This window comes from Homarus americanus, unplaced genomic scaffold, assembly GCF_018991925.1.
Source record: "Homarus americanus isolate GMGI-L3 unplaced genomic scaffold, GMGI_Hamer_2.0 scaffold8584, whole genome shotgun sequence".
In the NCBI taxonomy this organism is placed as follows: Eukaryota; Metazoa; Arthropoda; class Malacostraca; order Decapoda; family Nephropidae; genus Homarus; species Homarus americanus.
The window spans coordinates 179,809-200,000 of NW_024734687.1; the positions used below are offsets into that span (position 1 = coordinate 179,809).

General features: G+C 42.8%; 1 protein-coding gene across 1 annotated transcript in view; it reads left to right on the forward strand.

Moving 5' to 3' along the window:
• The first annotated feature begins 7,401 nt into the window (after positions 1–7,401).
• The window catches only part of LOC121870460 (biorientation of chromosomes in cell division protein 1-like 1), a 52,090-nt gene continuing 39,299 nt past the window's right edge, over positions 7,402–20,192 (forward strand). Inside the window, exons 1-4 of the mRNA XM_042372283.1 lie at positions 7,402–7,695; positions 7,852–8,195; positions 8,767–10,541; positions 10,716–10,844. Coding sequence (XP_042228217.1) covers positions 7,402–7,695; positions 7,852–8,195; positions 8,767–10,541; positions 10,716–10,844 — 2,542 coding nt within the window. The remainder of the gene's footprint in view (positions 7,696–7,851; positions 8,196–8,766; positions 10,542–10,715; positions 10,845–20,192) is intronic.

The window sequence follows — 20,192 nt, forward strand, 5'->3', positions numbered from 1 at the left end:
GCACAATAACAAAAGGTGAAAAGAAGTCGGTAGCTCTCTGCTGAATTATCTCCTCCTATCTATCCATCATTAATTACTTCACGCACACACACGCACACACACACACACACACACACACACACACACACACACACAAAGATTCACCAGGTAGACTGATATTTAACCAAAGGTGAAATTAATGGAGGTTCACCTAGCCGCTGGGGACAGGTGAGCAGGAGATACAAATGGAATATAAAACCTCAAGCGCCGGAACAGTGGCTCTCGTCTGTACTGAAGTTGTTGTTTGTTTCAATGACCCTGGAGCCCTTGTGTGTGTGTGTGTGTGTGTGTGTGTGTGTGTACTCCTCCTCCTCTGTAAAAAATCATTAGCCAAGGACTCCTTTAGCTCCTCTTTCCTCCACCCCTCTTTCAATCTCCTTCCTTCATTCTCCACCCATACCTCCTCATCCTCCTTCTTTCTCCCCCTCCCTGGCACTTCTTTCCTCCCACCTCCTCCTCCCACCTCCCACCTCCACCCATTCTCCCCTCCCCACCCCCCCACCCCACATGATGGAGGCTCGATATCGTAGGCGGTGATGAATGATGACTGGCGGCGGAGGTGTGGGCGTTGAGGCGTTACTAAACTATCGTACAATTTTTACTAAATAACGTACCCGAAACGGAGATAAAGTGTGTCGTACATTTTTCACAATCTCTCTCTCTCTCTCTCTCTCATATCTGTTCGAGGTGTCTCACTGTGTTATCTTTGCTTTTATGATACGTGATACATGTCTTTCTCTCTCACTGTCTCTCTCACTTCTAGGAAATATAATTCTGTTGTTGTTCTCTTTTCTCCATTATTCATTATCTTCTTCCTCCTTTCTTCCTCCTTGCTTTTATTATATATTTATACCTCTACCTCTCTACCTGTCTATCTCACTAACACACCTGGCTAATTCATTAACACACCTTTCCAACTCATTAACACACTTGTCCAACACACTAAAACATCTGACTAACACTCTAACACACCTGACTAAATTAACTCTCTCCACACACACACACACACACACACACACACACACACACACACACACACAGAACACCTGAGTCATATATTATACAGGTAACCTCAAGGCCATACAAATAACACTTGAACCCATATAATCAACAACAAATAATTACCATTGAGTATAAGAATAAAAACATTAATAATAAAATAACAAGTATGGTGTTAAATGTGTATAATGAACAATGAATAGGATCTAATACCCTGTTTGGTCATGTGGGAGAATCCGATCATCCCTCTCAGTAATTATGTAATGTTTATAAAAAATATAGTTTAATTTATTCATTTGTTGATAAGGAATAGTATTTGAATCTATTATTAAGAGAGGCTTATATTGAATTAAAGGTAAATTAATATGCTAATATTATTTTGGTATTATGTAAAATTAAATCATTATCAAGGTGAGTAATTTGGTTTTTATTTAATCATGTGTTATTATTTCTATCTGGGGTGAATTATGGCCCTTGAGAACCAGTCATTCGTGTATGGTGATGACCTACCTGGGGCGACTGCTTCTATACCTCATTACTGTGACAAAACACACTATCAAATACAAACCATGAAACGATATTAAAAAAAAATACTAAAATCAATAACAACACTTCCTGCATCCTCCCATTTATGAGCTGGCCGCCTCATTAATCACGTCTCATAAGAGTAAATTTTCTCACAAGTCAGCCAGCCGTTCACTCATAAATTTATTTGTTTCTTAAATATATGGCTTGAGGTTCGTCATAAACTTTTACCTGTCAGACTTAATTAGCAGTCGTCTAAGTCTTTTTCTGAGGTATTTCGATATTGGTGTTTTGTAGGGAGGTGATGGGGGGGGGTGGAGGGAGGTGATGGGGGAGAGCAAGGAGGTGGGAGTAAGGGGAGGTGATGGGGAGGTTAGGAGGAGAGGGGAGTAAGGGAGGTGATGGGGGTAAGGGGAGGATAGAGGGAGGAGGAGGTGATGGGGGGAGTAAGGGGAGGATGGGGAGTGAAGGAGGTGATGGGGAGTAAGGTGGGAGGTGATGGGGAGTAAGGGGAGGTGATGGGGGGTGTAAGGGGAGGTGATGGGGGGAGTAAGGGGAGGTGAGGAGGAGATGAGAGAGGAGAGGAGAGAGGGGACAGGTAGGACAGAGCTATGAAGGAATAGGAAGATAAAAGGGGGGAAAGAGGAAGAATGGAGTGGGAAGGAAGCACAATAATCAAGATAGCTCATACATTATTGACGATACAGGTGTGTTAATTAACCACACTGGGTGTTAGAAGAGGCAGGTGTAGTGATGGTGTCCATATTACTGTAATCCCTTGAACACCATATTACTGTTTTATCAATATACAATATATTTCCGGTAAACAATATCGATAAACATTACATTATAATCGCCATTTGTGTCTTTATTTTAACACTTCCTCCTCAAATACCTAACCCTAAATTTTCACTATATCATCATATTCAAGAGTTTCAAAATGGAGTGGAAACAATAATAATAATAATAATGACAGCGTTATCATCATCATCATCATCATTAGTTCAAGAGTTATGGTAATTTGAACATGGTGGAACATTTACTGTGTTATCTGGACAATTGTGGTTTGGTCGTTTAGAGACTTTTACCGTTTAGAGACTTTTACCGCGCGCAATTTGCCATAGTCGTTCGTTAGTGACATATTTACAGCGCCAGTTATATCAGTGTATCATATATATCGTATTTTTTTTATCAGTGTTACCAATTTATGTTGTTTGTTTACTGTGTTATATGTATTTTGGTCGAGTTTATAATATTGCTGAAGTTATAAATTTATGGCATGTGTCTGTCAGTGTATGTTATATTATCACGGGGTGTGTGTGTGTGTGTGTGTGGGGATCAGGGTGTGTGTGTGTGGATCAGGGTGTGTATGTGTGGATCAGGGTGTGTGTGTGTGGATCAGGGTGTGTGTGTGGATCAGGGTGTGTTTGAGGAGGATCAGGTGTGTCCAGGTGTGTGTGTCAGACAGGTACAGGTAAGAGGCTTATCAGCTTACCTTGTCTTTTTTCTTACATTTGTAGTTAATTTATGATATCAACCATCTAATGTTGTAAACTTTCGATATCCGTTCATTACTGTTACTAATCTGTTTTGTTATGTTCACCCAACTTACGTTATCTGTTTACTAATGCAGCGTATTTGCATTAACTTCTCATCAGTGTTACCATTTTTCGTTATTTGATCACCAACGTTGCAAAGTTCCACAGTTTACATTATAAACAGAACTGGTTAGCCGAAATCAATAGACTCGCCTCTAACTTTAGTTGTTAGTTTGGCAGCTGAACCACAATACAAGCAGGGAAGTTTAATTGATGGAGGGTGTCTGTTGCTCACCGTAATAGTCTGTACCATACTATTTGAGATGTTAATTGTTATCTCTCATAGGTGTGCTTATCTCTCTTGGCAGGGTTTAAGGTATAGTCCCCTTCACTAGTGCGTTTACAGGGACTCGTCATATAGCCTAGGTACAGTCCCCTTCACTAGTGCGTTTACAGGGGCTTATCATATAAACATTCCATAAATCATTACATTGAGATATGTGTTTTAATATTGTTTTACTTTAATTCCATATTATGTTTACGATTCCTAGTTTCCTTCTGTCGAATGTAAGCAAACACAGTCCTGCCACACTGCACAAAACCTGTCTTAAGGGTTTATATCAACAGCAATTGCTCTCTCTTTGGGGTACATGCTGTAGTAGTCATTGGAGGAGCTTACCTTAGTTGTGTGTTGTGTGGCGATGCAGGAGTGATCTGTAAAGAGACGGATTGGTGTCAGGTACACATTTTCATAAGGTGTATAAAACTTGCATTAGAAACAAGATGCCATGAGCCTAACCTAACCTAACCTAACCCCCGTCACTAGTTAAGAGGTTTTCTGTATTTTTACCTTAAGTCAACCAGTCATTATTCATGTTAAGACCCGAGAATTTCCCCTTAGGCGTTTCGTCCCCTCATCTTGACCCCCTTAACCCACATTTCCCCTCCCATCTACGGTCCCTTTATGGGTCTCTCTGTGGCCCTGATGACGTTATCTTGGACAGGGATCAGGGGGTTTGAGGGATAGAGGGGGGGGGGGGGGAAAGGAGGAACGAGCGGAGCTTGAAGAGGGGAGAGAAGAGGGTAGGGGAGAGGGAAAAAGGGATAGCGGGAGGAAGGATATAGTTGAGAAGGGGAGTAGGTAGATAAGGAGAGGGAAGAGAGGAGGGGAAGGGAGGAGGAGGAAAGAACTAATACCCCGGAGAGAGAGGAGAGAGAGGGTAGAGAGAGACAACATAAATACAACCCTCAGTAAGAGAAAGAAAAAGTGAGAGGTTTTAGTGCCTCCTCAAAGACATGTGGCGGTGAGGTGAGAGGAGAGGAAGGAGTGAGCGAATGTGAGAGAGATGGCTAGGAGGGGAGGAGGGAGGGAGGAGAGGTGAGAATGGAGGGAGAAAATGTGAAAGAGGGGAAGTGAGGCTGGGGAGGTGTGGAGAGAGGGAGACGAGAGTGGGAGTGGACACAGGAAGTAATATGTAAGAGAGGGGGAAAAGAGAGGATTTGAAAATAGGTGAGTGGGGGAGAGATGGAGTGGGGGAAGGTGGAGTGGGAAGAAGGAGATTTACTGTTTGTGTGAGTTAGGTATTGGCGCTACTACTACACATACTACTACTACTACCACTACTGCTACTACTACTACTACTACCAAAACAATAATAACACCATTTAATTACAGGACACAGTACGTACACCATTGGGTCTCAGAGCACGAGTCACATGATAATGTAACCCGTACACTTAACAATAATCACCTCGTTCATTACAGTACACACACAGAGGAGGGAGTTAAGGTGATGGAGACAAGTCATTAGAGCCCAGGTCAAAATTAGTATCATTATGTAATTAAGATGTAATTACAGTATGATGTAAATAGACGATACAGGAGATAAGGATCTGATAGTAGCCAGATGTTATCAGATCGGAGTGAAAATTGGGTACAGTGACATTACAGTAGTGAAGATATGATTGAGGTGATGGTGTGGGGTAATGAGTATCTTATTTTACAGGTGTTATTTTACAGGTGTAGCATTTGTTCCTACACCTACAACAGGTGTGTGTGTGTGTGTTCAGCGAGTTACAGCGATATAGTTACAGCCTTTAATGGTATCTTAAGTGGGTACTAAGTGGTGTGGGTTTACAAGGGGGTAGTTAACACATTCTCCTCCTCTACCACTTAACGTGTCTGGGTGTCATTGCTTCTCATGGTTGTTAGTTTAATGTGTAGTGTGTTCTGGTGACCTGTTTAAATTCTTCCGGTTATTATTTCACATATACCTTTATTTAGTTCTTCTTTTGTTGTTGTTTTTGTTTGTTGTTGTTGTTGTTCGTCATCATCATAACCATCTTAACCATTATCATCATTATAAGTATCATCATTATCATAACCATGTTTATTATCATCATTACAGTCATCACAAACATCATATTCATTATCATCATCATCATCATCATCATCATCATCATCATCATCATTACAGTCATCACAAACATCATTATCATTATCATCATCATCATCACATCTCATTTCTCTCCTCCATATCTCCAGCTCCATCTCCCTCCCTCAGTGCTCTCATCATATCTCTTTTGTTTCCTCTTATCTCTCTTTCTCTCTCTCTTCTTCATCATTAGTTTCCACCATTCCCTTATCATCAACATTATCTCCACCTCCCTCTCGCTTTGTCTCTTACACTCCACATTCTTTTCTCTCACGTATCTCTTCAGCTAGTATTCTGAGAGAGAGAGAGAGAGAGAGAGAGAGAGAGACCAATTCATAAAAGGTCGTGTTTATTATCCAGGAACGACTCTATTAACCTCCTGAAGTCGTCTTGCTGATCTTAGAACGATATCTTGGCTTCAGGAGAACGTCTGAACTCACCTGTAACAGTATACCTGTCTCTTGAAGTCATTTAGCTGACCTAGAGGAAATCTTTCTCGTCTTAAGTCGTAATGTTCTAAAAATAATCTATCCTCACCAAGTTGTAGCGTTTGGTTAGGTTAGGTTAGGTTAGGTTAGGTTAGGTTAGGTTAGGTTAGGTTAAAGGTAATGACATATTAACCTTGAGATGTTGGCTAGTTTATCTTGGTCTAATGAGGTCATCTAGTTTGTCAGTGAACGACATCTTGGCCTCGAGTTGTGGTCTAGTTTATCAACAAATGACGTCTCAACCTTGTGAAGTCAGTAAGTTTGTCCCACGACCATATCTTATCCTCGAAAGGTCGTTCAGCTTGTCTTAGACACAGGAAGACGTCAAGTTTGTTAAAAAAGAAAAGTTTTGGTTCTTGAGGAAGTAATGTAATTTGTCCACAACATCGTCTAAATTCCTGACATCATCTGATTCGTCCAAACTACGACAAGAAACACTAGCTTCGACAAGAAACGCAAACTACGACAAAGAAACACCCAAACTTCGACAAGAAACGCAAACTACGACAAGAAACACCAAACTACGACAAGAAACACCCAAACTACGACAAAAGAAACACCCAAACTACGACAAGAAACGCAAACTTCGACAAGAAACACCCAAACTACGACAAACACCCAAACTACGACAAGAAACACCCAAACTACGACAAAAACGCCAAACTACGACAAAAACACGCAAACTACGTAAAGAAACCCCAAACTACGACAGAAACCCCCAAACTACATTAAAACACGCAAACTACGACAAAAGAAACCCCAAACTTCCGACAAAACACCCAAACTACGACAAGAAACACCCAAACTACGACAAGAAACGCAAACTACGACAAAAGAAACAAACTACGACAAGAAACACCAAACTACGACAAGAAAACCCCAAACTACGACAAAAACTTAAACTACGACAAGAAACACCAAACTACGACAAAGAAACACCAAACTACGACAAGAAACACCCAAACTGCGACAAGAAACGCAAACTACGACAAGAAACCCCAAACTACGACAAAAACACCCAAACTACGACAAGAAACGCCCAAACTACGACAAGAAACACCCCAAACTACGACAAAAGAAACCCCAAACTACGACAAGAAACACGCAAACTGAGCAAGAAACCCCAAACTCGACAAGAAACCCCCAAACTACGACAAAGAAACACCCAAACTACGACAAGAAAACACCCAAACTACTAAAACACCCAAACACGACAAGAAACATCAAACTACGACAAGAAACCCCCAAACTACGACAAGAAACATAAACTACGACAAGAAAACACCCAAACTACGACAAAAAGAAACCCCCAAACTACGACAAGAAACGCAAACTACGACAAGAAACACCCAAACTACGACGAAACACCAAACTACGATGAAAAACATCAAACTACGACAAAACACCCAAACTACGACAAAAACACCCAAACTACCGACCAAACACCCAAACTACGACAAAAACCCCCAAACCGACAAAAACACCAGAAACTACATTAAGAAACGCAAACTACGACAGAAACCACGCAAACTACGACAAGAAACACCCAAACTACGACAAAAAGAAACGCAAACTACGACAAAAACACCAAACTACGACAAGAAACACCCAAACTACGACAAGAAACACCCAAACTACGACAAAAACACCCAAACTACGACAAGAAAACACGCAAACTACGACAAAAACACCCAAACTACGACAAAAACACCCAAACTACGACAAGAAACACCCAAACTACGACAAAACACCCAAACTACGACAAAAACACCCAAACTACGACAAAAACACCCAAACTACGACAAAAACACATAAACTACGACAAAGAAACACGCAAACTACGACAAAAACTTAAACTACGACAAGAAACACCCAAACTACGACAAGAAACACCCAAACTACGACAAGAAACACCCAAACTTCGACAAGAAACGCAAACTACGACAAGAAACATCAAACTACGACAAGAAACGCAAACTACGACAAAAACGCAAACTACGACAGAAACACCCAAACTACGACAAAGAAACCCCCAAACTACGACAGAAACATCAAACTACGACAAAAACACCCAAACTACGACAAGAAACACGCAAACGCTACGACAAGAAACGCAAACCGACAAGAAACATCAAACTACGACAAAAACACCCAAACTACGACAAAAACACGCAAACTACGACAAAAGACTTAAACTACGACAAAGAAACACCCAAACTACGATGAAAACGCAAACTACGACGAAAACACTTAAACTACGACAAAAACACCAAACTACGACAAAACACCAAACTACGACAAAAACACGCAAACTACGACAAAACGCAAACTACGACAAAAACACCCAAACTACGACAAAAACACCAAACTACGACAAAAACACCCAAACTACGACAAGAAACACATAAAACTACGACAAGAAACACCAAACTACGACAAAAGAAACACCCAAACTACGACAAAACACCCAAACTACGACAAAACGCAAAACTACGACAAGAAACATAAACTACGACAAAGAAACACCCAAACTGAGCAAGCTTTAAACTACGACAAAACACCAAACTACGACAAAGAAACATAAACTACGACAAGAAACACTTAAACTACGACAAAACCCCCAAACTACGACAAAAACATATTGAAACTGACAAGAAACACCCAAACTACGACAAAAACACCCAAACGAACAAAATCAAAACTACGACAAAACACGCAAACTACGACAAAACACCAAACTAGACGAAAACACCCAAACTACAAACATAACTACGACAAAGAAACACGCAAAACTACGACAAAAACACCCAAACTACGACAAGAAACACCCAAACTACGACCAAGAAACGCAAACTACGACAAGAAACACCCAAACTACGACAAGAAACGCAGAAACTACGACAAAAACACCCAAACTACGACAAAAACACGCAAACTACGACCAAAAACACCCAAACTACGACAAGAAACACCCAAACTACGACAAGAAACACCCAAACTAGAGCAAAAACACCCAAACTACGACAAAACATCAAACTACGACCAAGAAACACCCAAACTACACGACAAGAAACACGCAAACTACGACAAGAAACACCCAAACTACGACAAAACGCAAACTACGACCAAACACCAAACTACGACAAAGAAACACCCAAACTGCGACAAGAAACACGCAAACTACGACAAAACACCCAAACTACGACAAGAAACAAACTACGACAAGAAACACTTAAACTACGACAAGAAACCCCAAACTACGACAGAAACACCAAACTACGACAAGAAACCCCAAACTACGACAAGAAACACCAAACTTCGACAAAAACGCAAACTACGACAAGAAACTAAACTACGACAAAAGAAACGCAAACTACGACAAGAAAACACCCAAACTACGACAAAACACCCAAACTACGACAAGAAACCCCAAACTACGACAAGAAAACACGCAAACTACGACAAAACACTTAAACTACGACAAGAAACGCAAACTACGACAAGAAACCCCAAACTACGACAAGAAACACCAAACTACGACAAAAACACCCAAACTACGACAAAACACCAAACTACGACAAGAAACGCAAACTACGACAAAACCCCAAACTACGACAAGAAACATAAACTACGACAAAAACACCCAAACTACGACAAAAGAAACCCCCAAACTACGACAAAAACCGCAAACTACGACAAGAAACCCAAACTACGACAAAACACCCAAACTACGACAAAAACCCCAAACTACGACAAGAAACACGCAAACTACGACAAGAAACCCCAAACTACGACAAGAAACACCCAAACTACGACAAGAAACACCCAAACTACGACAAAAACACCAAAACTACGACAAAAACACGCAAACTACGACAAGAAACCCCAAACTACGACAAAAAACCCCAAACTACGACAAAAACACTTAAACTACGACAAAAACGCAAACTACGACAAAAACACCAAACTACGACAAAAACGCAAACTACGACAAGAAAACACCAAACTACGACAAAAACGCAAACTACGACAAAACACCCAAACTACGACAAAAAACACGCAAACTACGACAAAACACCCAAACTACGACAGAAACATCAAACTACGACAAAAACACCAAACTACGACAAAACACCCAAACTACGACAAGAAACGCAAACTACGACAAGAAACACCCAAACTACGACCAAGAAACACCCAAACTACGACAAAACGCAAACTACGACAAACACCCAAACTACGACAAGAAACGCAAACTACGACAATAAACCCCAAACTACGACAAAAACACCAAACTTCCGACAAAACACCCAAACTACGACAAGAAACGCAAACTACGACAATAAACCCCAAACACGACAAAAACGAAACTACGACAAAAACACCAAACTGCGACAAGAGCACCCAAACTACGACAAGAAACACCCAAACTACGACAAGAAACACCCAAACTACGACAAAAAACACGCAAAACTACGACAAGAAAACACCCAAATACGACAAGAAACCCACTCGAGGTCGTCCATCACCCACCACATCAGCGACGGACCACCACCACCACCACCATCAGATTTAACCCGAGAGCGACATCGGACACATCTCGTTGTCCTCTTCATTTACTCAAGAAACGACATGAGGCGCCTGAGGTCGTTTAGTCAGCCCCCGACCACGACATCTAATCCGCCCTAAAGGTGATCTAGTGTCCCCCAAGAAACGACAACTTTACCAGACTGAGACGACTCTAGACCCGGCCAAGAGACTTCTGGCTATGACCGAACTTGTGCCATCAAGACTTCTGAACTTCGGAGTCTCAAAGATTCGTATATATATGTATGTGTGTGTGTGTGTGTGTGTGTGTGTGTGTGTGTGTGTGTGTGTGTGTGTGTGTGTGTGTGTGTGTGTGTGTGTGTGTTATTTTTCCCGACCAACTGGGTGAGGGGATGAAAGGACACCGCAGTTTACGTTACACACGCTCTCCGCAATATTAGCTAGACCATTTTTTGAGTCCCAGTAAGTAGGCCAGTCAAATGAATTCTTGCTTCAATAGAGGAAAACACATCATAGATACAGGTCTTTGAGGATTCGTGCTTACCCAGGGTACAGATTCTCCTCAAAATATTGTATAGTTACTGTCCCTTCCTCGTACCCAGAGAGCTACGAACGCATCTAAGTGACTCATTTACTCGGTACAGTAAGATGTTTGGCAAAAATACCAACTGGATTGGAGGTAGACTTAACCTAACCTAACCTAACCTAACCTAACCTAACTGGGATCTGAATTGTGATGTAATATGTGGGTCGAGGAATACACACCTTTCATCCCCCCCCCTTCCCCCAGACCACTATACCCCCCTCCCTCATAGGCACCAAACTTCAACAACCTCTCAGAGAAGGCCATAGGATAAACTCCATATTGTTTCACCACGATTTAAAAAAACCACTCGAATAACAAGCTAGGAAAAATATTCTTTCTCAAAAATGAAAAAAAAAAGTGGAAGAAATATTCTGCCAAGAGTTCCTCTCAGGTTGTGATGGAAAAATACATAATGCAAGAGTGTTGGTGCGTGTAAGAGCATAGCAGGAGGAGGAGGTTATACAAGACATATGTAACCCATCAGTGTGAGGCAGATTGTTACTGATGCTTGAGTGTAGGTACAGGCGGAGGTAACTTCTGAACGACAGCACAGTGTTTATAGTTTTATGGAGTCCTCCGAGAATGAGGTGGATAAGAGCGAGACTAACCATACCACCTCCCTCTCTCTCTCTCTCTCAAGATCTGTGGTGGTCTAGGTGTAACAGTCGTCCCTGATAAAGTAACTGGCTATAGGAAGGAAATTAAATCCCATCATTTCAGGATTCAAGAAATGATTGAGTAAACAAAGTGTCATTTCCTAGGCCAAAAAGTCTTATAAATTATCAGATCACGTAAAAGTGGGTAGTGCGGATATAGTACACTGCATACTAACACTTCAGTATACGGAGGCAATCTGACCCATGCTGCTGGTATCCAATCACAGCTGGGTAGACTAGGAGTACCCCCCCCCCCCAGATGCGAACCAGTGACACCTTAGGAGAGGAGGTTAGTTCTGTATCCACTTGACCACCACATCCCTCAGAAGACTCAGAGCTCTTAAGTCAACACCACCATCATGTGTTTAGATCACACACTAGAGAAGCTCAGAGGAAGACAAAGGTTCCTGACACGTTTGAAGTAGAGGAGATAACAATGAAAGAACAGAGAGAACAATGAAAGAACAGAGAGAACAATGAAAGAACAGAGAGTCATGAACGAAAGAACAAGAGACAGAACCTGGTGGGTGAGACACAGTGGAGAACAATAGACGTAAAAGCAAGAATGAAGAACAACACAGGTATGAGTGGTAACAGAGGAACAACAGGTAAAAGCCACACAAGTTATCTACCATATAAAAAAACATCCGACTGTAAGACTATCTCCTGTCAGCACTGAGAGAGAACTGAGAGATACACTGAGAGATACACTGACAGATATACTGAGAGATACACTGAGAAAGACACTGAGAGATACACTGAGAAAGACACTGAGAGAGAACTGAGAGATGCACTGAGAGAGAACTGAGAGAACTGAGAGAGACACTGAGAGAGACACTGAGAGATAATAACTACTAACTGTGAACACTTAAAGAATGTCCCTTAATTCTCAACATTTAAAGAAGACTTGAGAAATATACCAGAGTGATAATAATGTTCAAATAGTGTATCGTGTGTGTGTGTGTGTGTGTGTGTCTCTTGTGCCTGAGAGATAAGATGTGAGAAAGATTATAATTTGAGTGTTTATGTTAATGATGAGTTAATGTTCTGGGGTTACTGTTTGAGGGTAATATACCTTGTTAATTACCTTACATGGGTTAATAGAGGTTATATACGTATTGTACTTGGATGAGCTGTTTTTTATTCCTTAACTACGGTTTTATTTAGCATAGAAGGGGATCCCGTATTCACTAGCTTGCAGTATAAAAATGATTTTTCCTTTCCTGAATTCCTCAATACCCCCCTTCCACCCCCTCCTCCCTCCCACTCCCTCCCCCCTCCCACGTTCCCTCATCTCTCACTTATCTCTCACTTTTCCTTCATCCGACTCCCCCCTCGTGTCTCTTCTCTCACCATCTCCCTTCTGTCTCACTAGGGGACATCAATAAGACATCGTGTTTCCCCTTCACTATATCACCTTTCTTTCTCCCCTGACCATCTCTCCTCCCTTATCTCCCTCACAGTATCTCTCCTCCCTTCTCTCCCTACCTCTCCCTCCCTTCTCTCCCTACCTTCCCCTCCCTTCTCTCCCTTCTCCCCCTCCCTTCTCTCCCTCACAGTATCTCCCCTCCCTTCTCTCCCTACCTCCCCCTCACCATCTCCCCGTTACCTCACAAGAAGGCAGCAACAAGGGCGTAAATCACAGTAGCTCTAACACCTGAGGTCCTATCCCAAGTTTACATAACCAAGATGGACGACTTTTATTCACTTGAAGTCTTAAGAAAAAAGGTAAGAGAGAGAGAGAGAGAGAGAGAGAGAGAGAGAGAGAGAGAGAGAGAGAGAGAGAGAGAGAGAGAGGGAGAGAGCTAAGAAAAAGAGGAGCTAAGGAGGGGTGAGGAGAGAATGGGAGTGGGGAGGAAGAGGGCTGTGGAGGGAGGAGAAAGGATGCTTGTGGGAGGGGGGAGGATGAGGAGAATGGGGTTATGAAGCAGGCAAGAGGAGAGTGAGGGGTTATGAAGCAGGCAAGAGGAGAGTGAGGGGTTATGAAGCAGGCAAGAGGAGAGTGAGGGGTTATGAAGCAAGGGAGAGAGAGTGAGGGGTTGGTGAATATGGCAAGAGGAGTGAGGGGTTGGTGGAAGCAGGCAAGAGGGGAGAGTGAGGGGTTGCGAAGTTATAAAGAGGAGAGTGAGGGTTACAAGCAGGCAAGAGGAGAGTGAGGGGTTGGTGAAGCAGCAAGAGGAGAGTGAGGTTATGAAGCTAAGGGCAAGAGAGAGTGAGGTTATGTGAAGCCAGGCAAGAGGAGAGTGAGGGGTTACAAGCAAGGTGGGTGAGGAGAGAGAGGGGTTATGAAGCAAGAGGAGAGTGAGGGGTTATGAAGCAGGCAAGAGGAGAGGAGGGGTTATGAAGGCAAGAGGAGAGTGAGGGGAATGAAGCAGGCAAGAGGAGAGTGAGGGTTATGAAGCAGGCAAGAGGAGAGTGAGGGTTTCAAAGGGAAGGGTAGGGAGAAAGAGGGATGGATAGGGGGTGGGGGTTAAGGTAGGGATGTTTAGGATCAATGGGGTAGTTGGAGGGGGTGGGGTGAGGGGATGAGGGAGGGGGAAGAGTGGGGTGAGAGAGGGGAGGGGAGGGGAAGGCAGTCATAATTAAGAGGGAGGGGAAACAGACAGAGGGTGATTTAGGCCATAAGTTACATCACCTGAGGGACCTTTATACACACCCAGGTATAATTAAGGAGTTTGTTCACCTGAAAATACTGTAATACTCGTTATGTTATTACTGTAATGAGCACGGTGTTAGTTATTCACTGTTCAGGGGGTATGATAATGCTATACTCTCGCCTTGTAGTTACGGCAAATGAGGGCAGCGATAGTTACTCTGAATGATGAGGTCAAATTACCGTCTCTTTTGTCCCATGTGTTCAAGAGAGTATACAGTATGTCTCTATCGAAGTTAAGTTATGGTTCTATAATGATGGTAGGTTATAGAGCCAGGGCAGAATACTTTAATTAGGGTTCTTCCTCCCTCAGGTTAAGACGCAGGGAGAGGTTCTTGTAGGTCTGTCCCCTTGACCCTTCTGAATGTGACATATTTCTAGACTTGATAAATTCATCGTCGTGTGTTGTAGGAAAACCTGATCATAAACATAGCCTACAGCATCAGAGAGGATAGTTGAGATTAATGTCCACGATGTCATGTACTTCACTATGCAGGTATACACAGTCCTCAACCTCTCTCTGGGTGACTGAGGTATCAACAACACACTTCAGGTGGTGGTGCCCTTGATCCTCTCCTCGCCCTCTGGTCTTCAACGATCTTACAATGACGTGTTTAGTTGCGTCAGTAGCTCTATGCGCCACTCAGTCACTAACTCACCCACTTATGTGTTTGTTGGTGAATCATTTCTTTTTTTAAGCTAAATGGAACTAAATTTATCTGCCGATGTCAGTGCTAAAGAATGTGTCGCTAACCAAGTACTGTACTGAGTGAGAAAAGTTAATGTGTGCGCTGCCACAGTACTTGTAATTGTTAACTCACTCACTCACTCACTCGTTCACTCACTCACTCACTCACTCACTCACTCACTCACTCACTCACTCACTCACTCACTCGTTCACTCACTCACTCACTCGCTCACCAAGAAATAATTGAATGTCACCGAGCCACTGACAGAGAAATATAGTTCTGCTCTTCCTTCATTTGTGTTGCGGGGAGGACAAGACCCAAAGGTCACTGACGAAATTACTCAATGGGATACACTGTGAGCCACAACTAGACTAATATTCCCACTCAACCACAAAGAAGCACACTGGGTTAAGCTCACCGTAGGAGACTCTTAGCTCTATCGTGTTCGAGGAGCAGCCATCTTGAACTCCTACCTCAACCTCCATGTCAACAAAGGACCTTTATACCCACAGCAAAACAGTGGCGGGTCAGTATGGTGTTCATTCTCTCCCAAGGATACCGTGGATAACGTGATGAGGTCGACATCAAAAGAAGTCTTACTAATACCTGCTGGCCAACACAATGTCTTGGGTAAGCCACGGGGAAGGGACGATAATTCTATACACATCTGGTGTTTATCATCACTATACAGTATAGCGATAAATAATCTTTCTGAGAGCACAGTCACACACACACACACACACCCACGATTATTTCCAGAAAACTCACCAATATAAGGCTCTTGCTCGTGGGTGTTGTTTTATTATGATAAGACTCAGAGGCTCCTTGCTGTAGGCGGTGTAATACTGGCCATAGTTCTTCATTAACTTAGGCTCTAAACTTGGTGCAGCAGCCAGACACCAAACCGACCAGCTACTCACTCCAACTTCTCAGCTTAACACGGCGGAGCGGCTTACCTAAGTTTAGTACTGATGCTTAGGATTCATTTACCAACCATCCAGGTCAAAGGTTAAGGTATTTAATCTAAAGAACAACTTGACGCTATTCCTGAAGCATCATAATAGTGAAGCATTAAGGTGATGTAAAGTGACATTATTATAGTTGAGTGCTGTAGGTCGACACATCACCGAGTAGAAGTCACTCACTTGACCCAGCTGTGAGTGGGTACCTGACTTGGGTTGGGGGGGGGGGGTAGGCTGGTCTGGTGGTGAGTACATTACCTCTTTATATATACCGAGAATCAGTAACCGGCGACAACAGGTGACGACAATAACAAATCAAATACTAAATAATATAATGGAACATTTACGTAACACCCAAACACCAAAGAGAATAACAGGACAGGAGAGATATAAAGGCTTAACACATCACAGCCTGCCAACACGATCACCCACAAGAAACTCCCTAAACTCATTATCATAACACCACCTACAGTAGAATCATCTCGTGAAAAACAAGATGAAAAAATCCCTATCAAAAGACTCCTCACTCCCCCCCCCCTCCCTACTCCTGTCCCTCACCCCCCCTCACCACCTCCTCTCTCACCCCCTCCATTGAAGACCTTCCTTACAAGACTTCACAACACCCTGGTCTTAAAAGCAGAGACAAATAGGGTGGTGAGTGTTTTGCTGCCCGGGACGATATAATGCTTTTATTTTATTTTTATTTATTTATTTATTTGATTCGAATTCGTAAGGAAGAAAAACACGTATTAATGGTGTGTCTGTATCGACCATAGTGTACATAAGATGATGATGATGATGATGATGATGATGATGATGATGATGATGATGATGAGTGTTTATTTATTATAGGGAAGTGGAGTGTAAATTTACTGATCTTTTAATTAGTATTGTCTCTTATCATTATACATATAATAATAAGAGCTTCAGTTAACACCGCCATGGTAATCCTCCCACACAATCCTGCCTCCAAGGGTATTTAGGAAAAATCCTATGTAATCCTGCGGTAAATCTCCTCACTGAGAAGGAGATAACGTGTAACCCTCTACCTGTAACCCACCACCTGTAACCCACCATCTGTAACCCACCACCTGTAACCCACCACCTGTAACCCACCACCTGTAACCCACCACCTGTAACCCACCACCTGTAACCCACCTGTAACCCACCACCTGTAACCCACCACCTGTAACCCACCACCTGTAACACCACCTGTAACCCACCACCTGTAACCCATCACCTGTAACCCACCACCTGTAACCCACCACCTGTAACCCACCACCTGTAACCCACTACTGTAACCCACTACCTGTAACCCACTACCTGTAACCCACTCTCTGTAACCCACCACCTGTAACCCACCACCTGTAACCCACCACCTGTAACCCACCACCTGTAATTGTAACCCACCACCTGTAACCCACCACCCCACCACCTGTAACCCACCACCTGTAACCCACCACCTGTAACCCACTACCTGTAACCCACTACCTGTAACCCACCACCTGTAACCCACCATCTCTAACAGGTAAACAAACTTGCCACTTCTCATAGTCATTTTTCTAATAATTTTTCCCCAAAACTCAACTTCACTTAAAAAGTAATCCACTTCAATTAATTTTCTTCTTTTTTTTACCTTCCATAATCACTGTAGTAAGTATAATTAATTGGTATCATTATTGGTAATTGATAAATGGTAATTGGACGATACGGCGTTAATGACACAGCTTCGAAAACTCCCGGCACAGGATTCGTGTCTTGACTCTGTGAACTGTTGTTGACTCTTGTGTGATGTTGATGTCTTGGGTGTTGTTGTTGTGGTTGTTATTGTTATTGTTATTGTTGTTATTGCTGTTGTTGTTGTTTTTTGTTTTTGTTGCTATTATTGCTATTGTTTTTGTTATTATTATTATTATTATTATTATTATTATTATTATTATTCATCCTTAGGTCACAGCTATCCTTATCCTCCTGTAGGTATATGTACATGAAAGTTAGTGTGTGTGTGTGTGTGTGTGTGTGTGTGTGTGTGTGTGAAGGACAGCTGAGAGGGGAGAGAGGGTATTGGTCGTTGTGGAAGGGGGAAACACCCATACCAGAACACACACACACACACACACACATGGTACATCAGATACATATTATTAAACAGACTCCAGTGATGGGAGAGTCCAGCATACACACACACACACACACACACACACACACACACACACACACACACACACACACACACACACACACACACACAGAATAATACCTTCATTCTTTTTTTAGGCGAGAGAGAGAGAGAGAGAGAGAGAGAGAGAGAGAGAGAGAGAGGCAGGTGATCGACGTGAAGTATGATGACCTGGCAAACACGTACCGACAAACAAACAGACAAACTAGATTGAAAACTTCTTCATAGTCTGAGAGAGAGAGAGAGAGAGAGAGGAGAGAGAGAGAGAGAGTCATGCAAGAAAGAAAGCAAGAAAAGTAAGTAAAAGAAGGAAGAAAAGGGAGAGTAAATAAGGGTTGTGTTAGGAGGAACACTAAGGGAGGAACAATAAGGGAGGGAAACTAAGGGGGAGATAGTAAGGGAGGAAACAGTAAGGAAGGGAGCAGTAAGGGAGGGAGCAGTAAGGGAGGCGAGACATAAACTTGAGGGAGCGAGGTCCCAGGCCCCTGTGTTATGGTACATGGTGTAGTAACCGAGGCGGGATATGTGAGAGAAGGGAAGAGACGACCCAGGGAAGAGGAGGATTAGGAGGAAGAGGAAGAGACGACCCAGGGAAGAGGAGGATTAGGAGGAAGAGGAAGAGACGACCCAGGGAAGAGGAGGATTAGGAGGAAGAGGAAGAGACGACCCAGGGAAGAGGAGGATTAGGAGGAAGAGACGACCCAGGGAAGAGGAGGATTAGAGAAGAGAAGAGACGACCCAGGGAAGAGGAGGATTAGGAGGAAGAGGAAGAGACGACCTAGGAAGAGGAGGATTAGGAGGAAGAGAAGAGATGACCTAGGGAAGAGAAGGATTAGAGGAAGAGAAAGAGACGACCCAGGGAAGAGGGAGGATTAGGAGTGAAGAGGAAGAGACGACCTAGAAGAGGAGGATTAGGAGGAAGAGGAAGAGACGACCAGAAGAGAAGGATTAGGAGGAAGAGGAAGTAGACACCTAGGGAAGAGGAGGATTAGGGAGGAAGAGAAAGAGACAGACTCAGGAAGAGATTAGGGAGGAAGAGAAGAGACGACCTAGGAAGAGGAGGATTAGGAGCAAGAGAAAGAGACGACCTAGGGAAGAGGAGGATTAGAGGAAGAGGAAGAGACGGCCCAGGGAAGAGGAGGATTAGAAGGAAGAGGAAGAGACGACCCAGGGAAGAGGAGGATTAGGAGGAAGAGAAAGAGACGACCCAGGGAAGAGGAGGATTAGGAGGAAGAGGAAGAGACTGTAATATGGAGGTATAAGGAGGAGGAGGAGGAGGAGGGAAAGAAAAACATAAAGAGGAAGAGGAAAGAAGAGGAGGTAGTATCGTGGTGAGTAAGAAGGAGGGAGATAAAGGAAGAGAAAAACACAAAGAAAGACTAACGACAACAACAAAAGAAATAAAAGTGTAATAATAGAGAACCATATTTATTAAAGTCTTATATTATTACTAGTTTATAAATTTTTTAGGGCTATTGACTATTTCCTTTACTAGTTGGCTATTATAGAGGATTATAGTCCTTTGTGTTGTTATAGTAAATGGTACCGTGACAATATAAATAGCTGGTATGGATTATAGTAGTTTTATCTCTATAACTGATCCACACACTCACACACACACACACACACACACACACACAGTATACTAAGAATGAATCAACACAACAAGTAAATCCTCTTAGTGGACGATGGTTGTGTTGTGAATATGTAATATCAGATCCCATTCCTCCCTCCTCATCTCTGTGCTCACTCCTCACTATTCTCTCTCCCTCCTCATTCTGCCCTCCTCACACTCTCATCCCTCCTCCAACTATCCACTATCCGCCCCTATCCCCATTTACACCCTCCTTCCACAGCTTACCATTGACCCTCTTGTACACACGTTTAAATATACA